The sequence below is a fragment of the Pavona decussata genome, unplaced genomic scaffold (assembly GCF_977016875.1).
Source record: "Pavona decussata unplaced genomic scaffold, jaPavDecu1.1 SCAFFOLD_302, whole genome shotgun sequence".
Classification (NCBI taxonomy): Eukaryota; Metazoa; Cnidaria; class Anthozoa; order Scleractinia; family Agariciidae; genus Pavona; species Pavona decussata.
The window spans coordinates 195,062-211,017 of NW_028145698.1; the positions used below are offsets into that span (position 1 = coordinate 195,062).

General features: G+C 38.9%; 1 protein-coding gene across 2 annotated transcripts; it reads right to left on the reverse strand.

Moving 5' to 3' along the window:
- Nucleotides 1–434: 434 nt before the first annotated feature.
- On the reverse strand, nucleotides 435–13,400 carry LOC146454343 (ras-related protein Rab-32-like). Of its 2 annotated transcripts, none has more exons than XM_085095499.1 (7): nucleotides 13,306–13,400; nucleotides 13,083–13,210; nucleotides 12,632–12,708; nucleotides 8,252–8,280; nucleotides 6,860–7,012; nucleotides 5,946–6,089; nucleotides 435–3,320 (listed from the first exon to the last, which is right to left on the reverse strand). In XM_085095499.1, the coding sequence occupies exons 1-7, from the start codon at nucleotides 13,306–13,308 to the stop codon at nucleotides 3,174–3,176; spliced, it is 681 nt and encodes a 226-aa protein (XP_084951625.1). In that variant the 5' UTR covers nucleotides 13,309–13,400; the 3' UTR covers nucleotides 435–3,173. The 2 variants fall into 2 exon arrangements, with proteins under 2 accessions (XP_084951625.1, XP_084951626.1); XM_085095500.1 differs by lacking the exon at nucleotides 435–3,320 and adding an exon at nucleotides 3,383–3,548.
- Nucleotides 13,401–15,956: the final 2,556 nt, after the last annotated feature.

Genomic DNA, 15,956 nt, shown 5'->3' on the forward strand with positions numbered 1-15,956 from the left:
GGCATCTGTTTGAATGCTGTAATCAAATGATAAAAAGCTAGATAAAGGTTAGTTTAAAATTAAAAGAAACTGTGGTGCTGCATGGAAATGGATGTTTGGTTTTACCAACAGAGTAAATAACTAAAGGTAATTTGGCCACTGTAAAGACATTCCAAGTGCTGGTGCTCTTTCAGAATGATAACGGATTTGCTCCAACAAAGGGCCAATACTTGAAACATCAGCAGTTGACTCTCTTTACAGTGGCTAAATTACCTTTAGTTATCAACTCTGTTGGTAAAACCAAACATTCAATTCCACAGCTATTTTGGTTGGCTTGTAAAAATACAGAAGTTTTACTTGACAATGTCATGTTGATATCACTAGTATACACTGTACCCAATCATCCCTATGGAGAAACAGCTGATATGCTGTAAATTTCATCCTGGTATACAACATTAATGTTCTACTTTTTCTTTATTAAAAATCTTGCATTTATTTACAATATTTACCGTCCTGTGATTATTTCACTCCTACTGGAAGGTTTCATGAAATAAAAATTACAAATTATAGAAGAAAACAGTACAGCCTGCTAACTGGCATTAAAAAATATCGAGCAATGACTATATCCTTTAAGATTAATAATGGTAATTGAACTGAGTGGAGTGCAATTTGGTCTGAAATCATACGCGTGATTTCAAAATCGAACGAGCGCGCAGCGCGAGTTCCATTTGAAATCACAAGGTTAGTATGATTTCAGACCAAAATTGCACAACACAAAGTTCAATTACCACTTTATTACACCTATTTTGAAATCACAGAGTATCATTGTCAATTTTAATATTCTATTTTTGTTACTTCATTTCCATGTTGATGGGCTGAAGAAAGGATGCAATTTAGAGCAAAAAATGGTGCAATTTGGGAATAAATCGCACTGTTGAGAGCCAATTAGATTGGAAGGATCACCAGTGATTTCAAAACGGGTGTAATAAAAACTGTTACATGTAATTACTGTAGACTATTGTTATGATTAGCCATACTTAAATAATTGAAGGGGTGTGTGGAATAAGGCCCTAAGTGAATTTTGATGTTAGGACAAATTCTCCTTTGTTTCACAAGCGAATACAAGGGAATTTGGAAGGAGAATCTAGCAATTTATCAGAAGTCACTTAGGGCTTTTTTCCAGGCACCCCTTCAATTATAGAACTGTCCATTTTCTAGTCAGTTGCCTAAGAAATTAAAATAATTCTAAAGAGCAAATAAAAGTTCAGAGATTAAGAACCTAGACTGTAAAAAATATGTTGGTTACCCATGTTGGTAAGCTACACTGTGCTAACAAAAAATTTAAATTTAAATTTTTTTTAGTCAAACTTCCCTTTCCTCTTTTCGTTACTGTGCATAGATTCTGCACATCCTGTGATTGTCCAAGACGGTATGGTTCCTTAGGGACAGTACGTTCTGAGACAAAGGTATTGTTATGCAGTTTATGACTTTAAGAAAAGTAGATCTTAGCAAGGGCCGTTGGACCCCAAAGGGAAAATTGGGGGAGCCACACATTCTTCACAGATAATTGAGCTTCAATTTGGAAAGAAATGTCACACATTGTCATGCAAGTTTTTTAAAGCTTTTAAGAATTACTGTTGCTTGATTGTTTCTGAAAAATGCATGGTTACCCCCAATTTTCTTTTTGGATTCCAGTAGTCCTTGCTAATTAAGTTGATTCCTTCATACACTGTAGTCATTAACTGCAAAAAAATACCAATGTATTTGGAGTCATCGTCATAAGCCTCAGGTTCACACCTGTCCAATACACATAAGCATGAGCAAAAGAAAAAATTGTGTGATTTAGCATAAAAATATGCACATTGCTTTTGATTTTCCTGCACTTATGATTGCACTTGTGACAATTCAGATTAAGCCTGGCTTGTACTTTCTGTTAAAAACTTTGGCTTTTGAGATACAGTACTCTCACCCCCTTGGAAAATTTGACCTCCTGTGCGGGAGGTATGGAATCGATATTTTCTGAAACCACAAGTTCCTAAAGAAAGAAGTTGTTCAGTAGATTGTATATGATAAATTGTTTAATGCAATTAATCAATTAATTACAAGTTAGATTTAAAATTTCTATTTATCCTGCCTCAATTAAGCTAAGATTGTAGCAAAAACCAACCATACCCATTCAGTCCATTTAAAAACATGTAATAGTATCCAATAAAATCTAAGCATACTGTACGAACGAAAATGAAGTAAATTACAGTATGAAATTAATACATTATCTAAACCATTACCTTGCCCTGTTAAAATGTATTTCTAAGAAAATAAGAACTAACTGGAGTGAATATCTATGCTTTGCACCTATAGCCTCACTCTGTAACCACCAGAGACACCATTAGCTGAGACAAAATTTATCTTGAAAACAGTTGATAATAATAATTATTGTAAAGTTATTTTTTACACTGAGCTTAAGCAAAGACGTTTGTGAATGAAAGAGAAAAACTGGAAGTCAAATACTTTTTCTCCTGCTACATTTATGCAGGCAAACATTTCATATTTCAATCGTTCCATAAGATATATTTGTCACAGCACTGTGAAAAATAAATGCTACGATAATTTGACCTTGAAATCTTCATACAATGGAAAGACCCTTCAATAATAATATTATGATCAATGAAGGAAACCAAGCATGCATCTAAAGCTGCATGGTCGCAGAGTTCTCGTTACGATTTGTAAAAGGAGGCCATCTTGTTAATGTCTCTCAGGGAATGAAGGGAGTGAGATAGCGATGGGGAGAATGGAAACTAATCATGGCAGAGCTTGAAGTCAGAATTGTTTTTGACAAAAGAAAGTACTCAAACCAAGAGCGATTTCTTTTCAGGTGATGGATGTTCGATGCGATATTACCGGCTGAATGTTTTTACATTATTTATGGGAAGGAAATTCTAAATTTAATTTCTCCTGCTTTCCATCACCTTGGGAACCTGCTTGCGCCCCCCGCCCACCCCTTAATCCTGTAAAAGACTTCGAGTTTCCTCTTACCTGGGGTTCCAGCCCTGTATCTCCTCCCTAGTCAAAATTACTGACAATCAAGACACAGGAATGGCCTTGAGTAAGCGATTTCAAGCATAAAAAATTACTACATACTCAAATGACTCTGCTTAAGCTCTTTTTGATTAATCATCCTAGCTAACACTTCCCCATTAACAGCATCCGCTTTTGTGAGTCTCAGCAGCGGGAATGTTTTTATAATCGTTTGTTGTTACGGAGGCACTGTTTGTTAGTACTATTGCATCTGGGTCCTTTTGTGCGCTGGTCAAAAAATTATTTGCCCTTTCATTCTCTAAAATCTGTGAGGAGAAAATTTTGAAAAAAAAAAATCAGGCATAAATTCATTTATTCATTACACGTATATTACTACCTTTAATTACACATTGAAGTCAGAGAAAGGCTGGACAGTGGTAGCATGGGTCGAGGAGGAGTATTTCAGTCCAGAGCTTCTTTGAGTCCTGCTACGTGTAATGTTTTCAAGATAAGCAGGTTTCAATCAATCACAATGAATATCCATTTGAGAGCAACTGAAAGACAGAGATCACCAACAGAAAGTACTGTTCAATAGATGTTCAAATTTTTTAAAAAGCCTCATTGATTCCTAAATACCGTATTTATTCGAATAAGCGCCCACCTCAAATAACCGCCCACCCTGAAAGCCCAAAAAGTTTATAAGCACCCACCCCACTCCCCTCCCAACAAAAAAACACATTTCTGTACTAGTGCTATCCGATCGCGAAGTAAAAGGAGCGTCAGTTGTGTTCCAAAGTTTGTTTTAGATACGGTGGTCAATGAACTTTTATATTGTTTATGCCTTCTTTATGATAGCTTTTGCACTTTGTTTTGTCTTGTTGAAGAGAAATAAACTTGTTATGTTTTGTTTTGCAATTCTCTCAAAATGTCCTCACTTGCTGAAAATGTTGGGAAAATTATAAGCGCCCACCCTTGAATTAGCGCCCATCCTCATGGGCCCAAAATTAAATAAACACCCAGGGCAGTTAATCGAATAAATACGGGTAGTTCAATTTATTACTAATTTGTCCTTAACTCTTTCATATCATAAGATCACTAAGTTTGGTGATTTTTGCTGTTAATAAGAGAGCATTCAGAACAACGAGTTCACATGGCTTGATGATGTCACCACGTGACTGAAAATGAGTCACTGTTGTTGGGAGATGTAAGACTGTCACTGCTAGAGCTGAGAACAGACATCACACAGGAGGAAGACACATTAATAGGAGATAGAGAACATACTGACACATTGCATTAGGGTGACTGGACATTGAAAACAGCCAAGAAGCAGATTAAAGAAGCAGAAACAACAACAACAACAACAAAAACAGCTAGAGCTTCAACCCTTTAACCCCCAATATCAAAGAACAAATTCTCCTATCTTGTCCCTATACTTTTCTTATAAAAGTACTGGAGAGTTCAAAGTTATTAAAATATCAAGAAAATTCACCTTGGCTGATCATATCCTTAAATCTCATGACCTCAGGGGTTGAATAAGCATTGATATTACAAAGAGAAATTTGATGCTGATCACTATTCTAGGGCTTTATAGGGTTAAAAATCAATGGCACAGATACCACCTTTAAGCCATACAAAAAAAAAACCGTACAAAAGATTATTGTTAACCCAAATGATAAACTTAAACAGAAAGATGCCAGTAACAGCTAGACAAGTGTATCTCTAAACTGTGATTCTCATACATGTAGCTAATTATTACCTTCATTTGGTCAAACAGGGAGAAAGTAGTTATTAGCACAGTCTCAACTAGGAGCACAAGGGAGGGATGTGGAATCCAAAGTGAAGTGAAATATTAGGATTACCAGGAGAATTATTCCTACGTTACAGTACCAGACACAGATCCTATGGGTCAGTTATTAAAAGACAGTTAAAGTGCCCCTGGGACGAAAATTTCATTTTCCATCTTTTTGCATTTTCGTGTAGAATATGACTAAACTTCCGGAACAAGGCCAAGTAATGGCGGCCGTGAAATCTCAAATAAAAAGCTAAAAAAAATACTTCCAATCGCCGTAAAGTATTGAAATTTGGTAACACGAGTAAGAAGGTCATATTCTACACGAAAATGCAAAAAGATGGAAAATGAAATTTTCGTCCCAGGGGCACTTTAAGACGGTGTTAAACAGAACCACGTTCTAAGTCATTTTTCAATTTTGTCAACATACAGTCATGTCTAAACATTGTCTGTTGCTAACGGTAACAAGAAGGCCTGCATCCAAAACAAGAAAATTATTTACTCAAAATAAACCACTTATCAACAGATTTGGTGGTCCACTGATTGCCTTAAGCCGCAGACAAAGTTAGACTCTGTTTTATAACAAAAAACTGGCCCTATGGTGCCAGGAAGGGTAACTTTCCATCAACTGTGTTTTACTGTACATTTGTGCTCTAAAACGTTCTCATCAAAAAGCATACACTGTATTCTACTCATTGTCCTCCATGCATTTCTTCTGGTAAGAGTTGGGAAAATTTATTTGAACATCAGCTGAAGACATTAGGCCCATTTATTAATATAGTCTAACTTAGGCCACGGCTTAAGACAATCAGTGGGCCTTAAAATCTGTTTATAAGTGGTTTAAGTAGATAAATAGTTTTCTAGTCTGGGATGCAAGCCTTCTTGTTACTGTCAGCAACAGACAATGTTTAGATATGACTGTTGGCAAAATTGAAAATGGCTTAGTACATGTATGTGGTTTTTTTAAACACCGTCTAAACTGTCTTTTAATAACTGATCCATTAATTTTATCTTTGGTGATCATGTTCTTCATTCTCATGACCAAACTTGTTTGATCAAGTTGAGACATTGAAAGGAGAAATCAGCTGCTGATCGATCAATATTGAAGCTTGAAGGGTTAAAGGGGTTATGCAAACCAGTCACTCATTGAGCATGAACTTACCTTTGACACAAGATATTTTGCAGCATCAGAAATGTTGATGTCTTCTTTAGCTGATGTCTCAAACCAGCTAAGAAATCCCTTATCAGCGCAATACTCATCCATCTGGCTTGCATTATTAACTAAACCCTCTTTTGCTTGATCACACTGTGAAATGAGAGTGATCGACTTCAGAATTCTCCTTAACATATAAATCAACCACAACTAGAAGAATAATACAAAAAGGTGAAAATGCCAAGGGAGGGGGTGGGTGGTGTACTATTCTGTATATGTTACTTTAATATTAGAAGAGCTGGATGGATGTCTGATCAGCTTAAAGATGAGCATGACATGTTATCTTTTCAAATCTTTCTTTTGGCTGTACAAAAAAGTAGCAGGCCCAACCAAGATGAAATCCTTCTTACATAAAGCATTTAAGGCATCACTGAGAATCATATTTTTTTTTCAAAAATTGTTCATTCAAGCTGGAAGAAATTAAAACAAAGAACAGCACCATTTGACTTCTTAATGTTTACGAAACTCCAAAATTTGAAACGATAATTACAATAAAAAAAGAACAACGGTTTCAAGGAATAATTGGAAGCAAATCTCCATCACCACCCTCCCCCTCACCACCCTCTCCCCACCCTCTCCCTCACCCTCCTGAAAGTTAGGAGCCTAAGAAGGGTGTAACTTTAACCAGAAAATTTTATCCCTCCACAAGTCTCCAGTTGCTAATTTAAGGACGGTGCCTACGGTGAAAGTTTGGCTAATGTAGATAAAACATGTCGAGACTTGTTACCACATCAGGTCATGTTTCTTGGGAGGCCTGTCAACACTAACATGTATATGAAACTGAAAGAGAGATAAGACCTCCACTAAAAAGATTTAACATAATAATATTATTACTATTAGAAGAAGAAACTACAAGGCGTCACCTTGTTTGCTAATAGTACGACTGGAACTGGCGATCCATTAGGGAGCATGACTTTGCTATCCAGGTCATTCTTCCATTTTTGCACTGCTTCAAATGTGGATGCCCTTGTGACATCAAACACAATGAAAGCTCCAACCGCCTCCTTGTAATAAACCTAACAAGATTTCAATTCTTGTTAGCTATATTTCACTCAAGCCCTGTGTGCCTCATAGGCCAAGATGGGATGATAATGATGACAGTGATGATGATCATGATGATGATAACATTTCACATCAACCGTCACAACCACTATTTTTATCCAACTCTGCTTAAGATTGAATAGTCATTATCATCATGTGTGGTTCCAAAAATAACCACCCCCCCCCCCCTCCAATCCCCATGGAAGGTCATTGAAATTCTGAGGTGGAGGGGTGTCAAAAGCCACTGAAAGTTTTTTGTAAAGGAAAGTATAAAGTTACTAACAGTAGATGATGCCAACTCGAATTCGGTAAAGTGGAACTAATAATTTACCCTTGCCTATAACTTGGAATGAACTTTATTTTAAAAATGTTGGCCAGTAAACATCAATGTGCCAGAACAAAACCGAGTGATGTTTGGGGATTCTTTATTAATCTTTACTGATGAGATTGAAATTTACGTAAACGTCCTTAACTAGATCTTAGCCTTTGTTTTGTCCAAAACATATCTTTAAAATTTTGATTAAAATTCCTGAACTAAATGTTCTTGTCTAAAGGCCCTGAATGGTGTATCTAAGTGATGTGATTCTCAAAGAAGGATAAAATCACAATTGAAATTCAACACCAACGCTGCTAACTCAAATTATTTTTTGGTTCCGTTGAGATTTCGAGTCAGTGGGGTTCTACTAAAATATTTAAAATTGGAATATCCAGAGGAGCAGGAGCAGGTCTGAAACTAAATACCTGTGGCCCAAGAGGTATGAATATTTTATTGTTCTGGAATGACACAATAACAGCAAATTTTAAATAATACCAATGTTGAGAATGATGTATTATTCTAGAAAGTGACACAGGCATACTCAGAAAAAAGAAATCCGAATGCTCCTATCAGGAGTCGAACCTAAGACCTTCCAATAACTAGTTCGGACGCTCTACCACTGAGCTACAGGAGACTCGTGGGAGCTAAGGCCATTAAACTAGGTTCATGGGACGAACATCCTGCATACTGCTAGAATTTGAATGTCGAACGTGTGGTATATGAAATGAATGCGAAATAAATGAAATAAATGCCGATGTTCCAGAATTTTCCTGCAATAATAATAATTATTATTTTGTAATTTGGAGCAAGTAGTTGATAGTAGATCCTACTGTATGTAGCACATAGATATTTTGTGAAATGTATTGTTAGTAATTAAAGCAGGAATGTGCAACCTTACCCGTGTCATGTTGCCAAATCTTTCTTGACCTGTGTGCATAAAGAAATGTTACCGCACTTAGTAAGAAGGGTATTCAGCCCAATTTTCCACAGGAGACAGTGCTTCAAAGAACACTCAGTACCCAACTTTCCCCCAGGCCAAGTAGTTCGATGAACGTTGATCACTGATTAAAAATTAATGGATACAAAGTTTTCATCTCATGATCACTCATCAAAAATGTTTTTAAAAAGCTAATCTACAGCTAACTGTAAAGAAAAGTCTAAGACAAAACTAAGAGATAAAAATATTTTGGAAGAATGTTTATTGATTAGCTATTAAACTTGAATTAAAGTTCACATAAGACAGGATTACAAGGATTACATGGTAGGTTAATCGAGCTTTTGAAACTTGGGTAATGGTGTACACGTATTCTGTTTTAATTACTGGCAATAGTGCAAATCCAATTCCTTGTGGGAAGTTAAACTCCTTTAGAAACAACCTGTCCCTACTATAATTATAAGCGCACCAATTCAAATGTGTAAAAAGGCTATGATCGTTACGATGACTAAAAGTGACAGAAGGCATAGAGATGTACTACAATTCAGAACAATATTATATTAAGTTGGTTAATGAGAGTTGTGAGTAAGCTTCCTTGTTTTGGGGATTGATCTCACTATACACCGCAATATGTGTTGTGGTTGTACACTTAAGTCACTGGAAAGCTATCACCTGGGTTTATTTGTACCCAGGGGCCCGTTTCTCGAAAGTCCCGGTAACTTCCGGGCCCGTTAACTTATCGGGGCCATTATCGGGAAGCTTTACCGGGCCCGATAATGCATTTCTCGAAGCACCCGTAAACTTTCCCGGTTATTTCCGGGCCCGGTAAAATAGAAGCCATTGCCAGGCTCTTGCGCGCTTCACGCTCGTTCGCAAGAGAAGGAGAACGACTCAGGACTACACCAATCCATTCGATTCATTTGAGAAAAGCACGGTTATGGATGAGACAGGACTGTCTTCATGCTTTTTGAAGGACAAAACAATACGTTCTAAGTTTAACTTTTTCGTTTTATCAAAGGGGAGCAACCAAGAGAGATCACTATTTTGCATCATGCATGGTATCGGCAATTACTTTCAGGAAACTCTGATGCGAAATAGAACCTGAAAAGGATTATGAATGTTATCATCATGAATTCTTGTTGTGAGCATCAAACTAATAGTCAGGATCAGTATGTAATTCCTTCAAAGTTGTAGAAGAGATGAAGCTAAGCAAGCTATGGCGATCGCCGGGGAAACAGTGTCTGCGTGATGTCCTATTTCAACGCCTATTTCAACAGTTCGTACTGATACAAATTTACTTTTAGCAGCCTTAGTATAGAGAATATTGGGAATAAGGAAGGATCTTATACAAGTTTTAAAATTGAAAAGCTATAGTTCAACTGGCGTGATTTGATCGTCTTCTCCGGCAGACATCTAGCACTATTTTTACCGATCCGAAATCGGCTTTTGTATAATACCACAAGGCTTGATCAATTGAAATGCGACTGAAACTATTTTGCGAAAAGTGGAACGATTTTTAAGTTCTTTATTCTCGTTTATCTATCGTGTATAAGCTTCTTATTCTTTATCCCTCTAGCTAATGCAGCAAACACTGCATTTGTGTATTTCAAGGACGGCGCACAATTCGACTCTCATCGCGATCGCTCTGTTTATATCAATGGTTATGTTTACATTTATCTCAGTGCAGCATGTCAGATTTCTAACTTCCTCTTTCTTATGAAAATTCTGAACATTACAAGAAAGCAAACAATATCGCTTACGGTAGGATTAGTTTTGCATGACAGGAACCCATTTTATGCTAAAAAGGAAGCCATTTCGAAGTAATAATGTGCGGCGAGTGAGCTGTGTTTACATGACAAAATATTTATTTTTTCTTCCGCCGTTGGTTGATAATTTATAACAATAAAATAGTAATAATTTCAAATTTATATAGCGCCCATATGCAAACACCCTTAGCGCTTTTCAAACATCTAAAACAACAGTTACAGAAACAACAACAATAATAGTACTACGCCTGTATTCACGTTTGCTTCCGGAGCCAGCGGGCAGCTTCTCGCTTTATTTCTCCGCAATTCGTCTCCAAGTTCATTCACGAGCCACTCGATTCTCGCTCGCAAAAGCCTGAATCTTTCTATGACTTCACAGTCAGCCATGTCGGCCAGAATTAGTCGTCTTTGACAAGACCGAGGTCTTCTAACTAAACAAAAAAGTCTGCCACCGGCCGCCATTTTGTTTAGTGTCGCAACATTTGCGATTTCCCGGTAAGTTTACGGGAGGTCATGACCTCCCGTAAATTACCGGGCAAGTTACCGGGAAATTTACCGGGATCGTAAATTAGCAACTGAATTGAAAGCTACACGGGTCACGTGAGGTTACCCAATTCGGTTTTAGTTCCCGGGGGTAGGGGTACTTCTTGGGATTTTTTCGTGGGATGTGGGGCTCGGTTCTCCAAACCCTCATAGTTTTTCAGACCATAATACGTATTTTTTTCTGTACCCTTTTTCATACCTCGCCTCTAAAATTAATTCCTATTTTCAGACCTGGTTTCAAGAATCTACACCCGTTTCTGCAAAATCCATACCCGTTTTCAGACCTTCAGACCAAAGGGAAGTGGTTCAAATCTATACCCTATTTCAGAACAAAACGGCTCAACAACCACACCTTTTACAAGTGTCTTGATAAATAAAACTGAAACAAAGACAATGAATTTTAAGATCGGTGACGAAAGTTAGAAAAGTGCTGAAAATCCCATCGACACCTTTCGCCAGTTTCGCGTTTTATTTTACCCTGCGTAGGTGCGAGAAACTTTTCCTGCGTGGTTTCCGGTTCTGGCCGAAGTCTCCTATTGTCTTGGCCGACGATGATCGGCCTCCGACCGATTCCGTATCTTCGCGGCTCACGAGAATAAACCTCTGGTACCCAGGTAGGTTTAATCTTACAATTTACCATCTTTCCTTGTATAACACTTCACATAGCCTGCAGAACAGGCGTTACTTTTTGCGTTTTTCAGGCGAGGCGGGGGTGCGTGACTCGTGCTTCGCGTTCGCCTCGCGCAGCCCTCGCTCACCTGAAAAAAGTAGCCTGTTTTAGGCTCCTAGAGAGATGCGCGAAGGAGAGTGCGAGGGGACGAAAACGAGGGGGGAGTGGTTTTCGTCCCCTCGCACCGCTCCTTCGCGCATCTCTCTAGGAGCCTAGAACAGGCTAGAAAAAAGGGGGAAATGACGCCAGTTTTGCAGGCTACTACACACGGCGCTTTCGATTTTGCCTTTCCCAGCAGTATGCAGGACGCTTGTCATGAGTGAACCAAGTAAAAAAGCCTGAATCTTTCTATGACTTCACAGTCAGCCATGTTGGCCAGAATTAGTCGTCTTTGACAAGACCGAGGTCTTCTAACTAAACAAAAAAGTCTGCCACCGGCCGCCATTTTGTTTAGTGTCGCAACATTTGCGATTTCCCGGTAAGTTTACGGGAGGTCATGACCTCCCGTAAATTACCGGGCAAGTTACCGGGAAATTTACCGGGATCGTAAATAACGGGAGTTTCGAGAAACACCCGTAAACTTATCGGGGACTTAACGGGCCACTTACCGGGCCCGATAAGTTACCGGGACTTTCGAGAAACGGGCCCCAGGTCATATACAGACCTGTGTGAGCACAAAAGGATGAAGTCCCTTACGAGGTTAAAACACCTATCCCAACCTTCTGCAAATTTCCGGCCAATCTGGCAATTTATACTCTTCAATCAAATTATATCATACATCACACTGGCTCCGTTTTGCTCCTTTTCCAACAGTAAGCGACTGAGCTACTTTCACAACAGGGAGGACAATGCAGAATGTAACAAAAATGGGGTATTGGGCCGGGGTTGCCTTACGATTTTAATACTTACTTCAAAAACTCGTTAATTAATAATTCATAAGCCCATTGACCTATCAAATGGTTGATAAAACATCACGTGCAGTGGTTTAAAACCCGATAAAACCTGCTCCTTATTAGTATGCGGTGTTTAATGTTTTTCTTGTATGCTAATTTCCAACGTTCACAAAAGCATCGTTGTTATGAACTCTCTTGACACAAGCTTTTCCAGGAATGTTTTTGAAACCATTTTATCGGATTTAAAACCACGCGGCACATAAAACACTGTGTTATTATTGCTTGTGTTTTAAACATTACTTATCTGGTGGCAAATGCTAATCAAGTGAGTGTGTATAACAGATGTCTGACTCTTAAATTTACTGTAAGCTGAGTCCCAATCTTGCTAAAAAAACAACTGATGAGAAGGGGGAACACCAAAGAAGACTTAAGTAAATAAGTTCCTTTATACCAGTCATAGCAATCACCTTACCAGCAATATCCCATAGCTGTAGGCGAATCAGTGTATCTGAATCCCAGTTTATAACCTTGAGTGCGAAGTCCACTCCAATGTATTTATAGTTAAGGAAAAATGTAAACAAAAACGTAAACAATGGATGGGCTACTTCAAAACTAGGTGTGATTTGAATGCAGAAAACTAGGAGAAAAAAAGCTACAGAAGAAAGCTACCTCGTCTAGCTAGCTGCATCTATTGATTGTAAAGTTTTATACTGTTGGATAGTGAAATTTTTAATAGACACGCAAAGAATATAGAGCTCTGCTAGCTAGAAGAGATCGAACTCAGAGCAACATTATAAGCTCGTTAATCAATAATTACATTAATGACAAGCCAGTTAGCGGGTAAGCTCAACTGCAAATAGTATTATATATCTACCGAGTAACATTGGAGGATTTTCGCTTCGATCTCTTAATAGAAAAAGGATATTGTAGCCCTGTAGTGGACAGAAAAGAACTGGTGAACATATCGCTTTATAATACTGGTCTTTCCAACTCCCAGATCACCGATAACCAGGACTTTGAACAAGAACTCCTTCTTCTCGGCCGATGATTCCTAAACAGACAAAGATTAATCACAACAATTTCACGCCAGGTGCTGCTGTCAATCGCCACTGAACAAGTTCATGGTATAAAGAAGGAAACTCTTACCATAGCCGGTGATAAAAAGCACTAAAATATCTGCAATTTTAGCTCAGAGTCTACTCGTCAGAAGTCCACCATCTTATCATGTGATGGCAGATCATATACTGAGCATTTTAATTGGTTGATATTTTTGCATTGTGAACCTTTGTGTGAATAGTAGCTTGTTTCTTATTGGCTATCATCATGACGAAAATTTCCATGTATAAAAAATGTTTTCTGGGAAACAGGGAAACCCCTGTTCCTGTAATTTTCCAGATTGTTCCTCCCCCGAAGAATAAAATCAAATTACTCATGCAACCACAATGTAACAGCTTAGAACTTTACTGAAGGTAGCCAGATAATTCAAACGATTTTCTAAATATTTCTTAAATGTTTTCCTTTATCTATTCGCTCCTGAACTAGCTGTAGTAGATTGTGAAACAAGGTACTCACTAACTAAGGCCCATGTCACATGACTGTCTCGAGTAATTATACAAACGCTGCAGTTTCGGTTTTAGCTGACAAAAATGAATTTACGTCATTCACAATCCGAGCTAAAGTAGCGAGCATGATGCCTTTTGTTTGCGGATATAAAAAACAAACATAACATAACATTATTTTCTTTTAGCAACTGAATTGAAAGCTACACGGGTCACGTGAGGTTACTCAATTCGGTTTTAGTTCCCGGGGATGGGGGTGGGGTGGGGGTACTCGGGGGTTACATCTTGGGATTTTTTTGTGGGATGTGGGGCTCGGTTTTCCAAACCTTCATAGTATTCCAGACCAAAATGTGTAGTTTTTCAGTACCTTTTTCCAGACCTCACCTCTAAAAATTAATTTCCATTTTCAGACCTGGTTCCAAGAATCTACACCCGTTAATGTAAAATCCATACCCGTTTTCAGACCTTCAGACCAAAGGGAAGTGGTTCAAATCTATACCCTATTTCAGAACAAAACGGCTCAACAACCACACCTTTTGTGTCTTGATAAATAACTCTGAAACAAAGACAATGAATTTTAAGATCGGTGACGAAAGTTAGAAAAGTGCTGAAAATCCCATCGACACCTTTCGCCAGTTTCGCGTTTTATCTTACCCTGCATAGGTGCGAGAAGCTTTTCTCGCGCGGTTTCCGGTTCCGGCCTAAGTCTCCTACCGGTCTCGGCCGATCGAGCGTCGACGACGATCGGCCTCCGACCGATTCCGAATCCTCGCGTCGCACGAGAATAAACCTCTGGTACCTAGGTAAGTTTAATCTGAGCTAAATTACATACAATTTACCATCTTTCCTTGTATAGCACCTCACATAGCCTCCAGAACAGGCGTTATTTTTTACGTTTTTCAGGCAGGGGGAGGCGCGTGACTCGCGCTCCGCGCTCGCCTCGCGCAGCCTTCGCTCACGTGAAGAAAAAGCCCAAAAAAAAGAAACACACCTGTTCTGTAAACTACTCCACACGGCGCTTTCGATTTTGCCGATTCCAGCAGTATGCAGGAGTCCTCAGTACATGAGTTACCACCTGACCAGTGTACGGAAGGTCACTGTGTTTGTTCGACTCCCTTCGGGGGCTCAGAGAGTTTCTTTGTTCCATAATCGTGACATACTGAAAATCACATCTCCCCTCAGGCACTAGCAAGAGAAAGGGAGAAGGAAAATCGGGTACACGCGGCTATCCCCTCGTGCGTCGCGCGTGTGCCAGATTTCCCCTCTCCCTTCCTCTTTCTAGAGTGCCTACCACGCGCGCAGGCTGGTTTAGGTCTTGTCGCCTAAGTCAGTAATCCGACTACATTTATTTGATTAGCTGTATTCAGTTTGGTTAATAAGAGGGGTGTGGAATGCCGACTTATTTGATCAAGTGGACTGCGGGGCACTTTGAGATGAAATGATAGAAGATTTGAGCTCATTTCATTCTGAGAACATTTTATACTGCGAGGAAAAACCGAGAACATAGCTTACGTGGTCATTTCTTGCTAACGGACAGTGAATACTGTCAACGAAACAGTATATCTATATTGCTCCTCAAAATATGAACTCGGGTAAACCTGCGCTAATGTTGAAAGCATCACAGAAATCGTTTCGTTTCTTGGTCATTTGTTCTCGTTTCACGGCAAAAGTAACTGAGTTGCAAATAGGCTGAACCCAAGCAAGTATTAATCGATTGTTTTGAAATATATTAAGCAGAAACCTGTTTGAAGAAATGCGACGTCCGTTATAGTGGAACCTCGATTTTACGATATGGCAAGGAGACAGAAATCGGGATATCGCGATCGTTCAGTAAACGAACTCCCGATTTATAAATAACTTTTGCCTGGACGCAGAATGTTGATCGTTAAATCGGGAATATCGTTAGACCGACGAGTGTAAAATCGGGGTTCCACTGTATCTACATTGCACTTTATGTACCAAGTTACTGGAGAAGTAATACTGCTTCGAAGTCAGGTGCCTGTTCCCCCATGTCCCCCTTGAAGAGAGGAGGGAGGAGTGGGAGGGGGGAAGGGGGAGGGGGGAAAGAACTCAATCCAAGTGTTATCACGATCTCCTACTAGAGATGGAACGATATCTGTACCAAACCCACGATATCATCGACGATGGGGTTTCCCTAAAAGAATATCGATACGAGCAAGAAATAACGGTTGCTTCGGTATAGTATTCGATACTTAAAACAGGAAATGAAATGTAGAT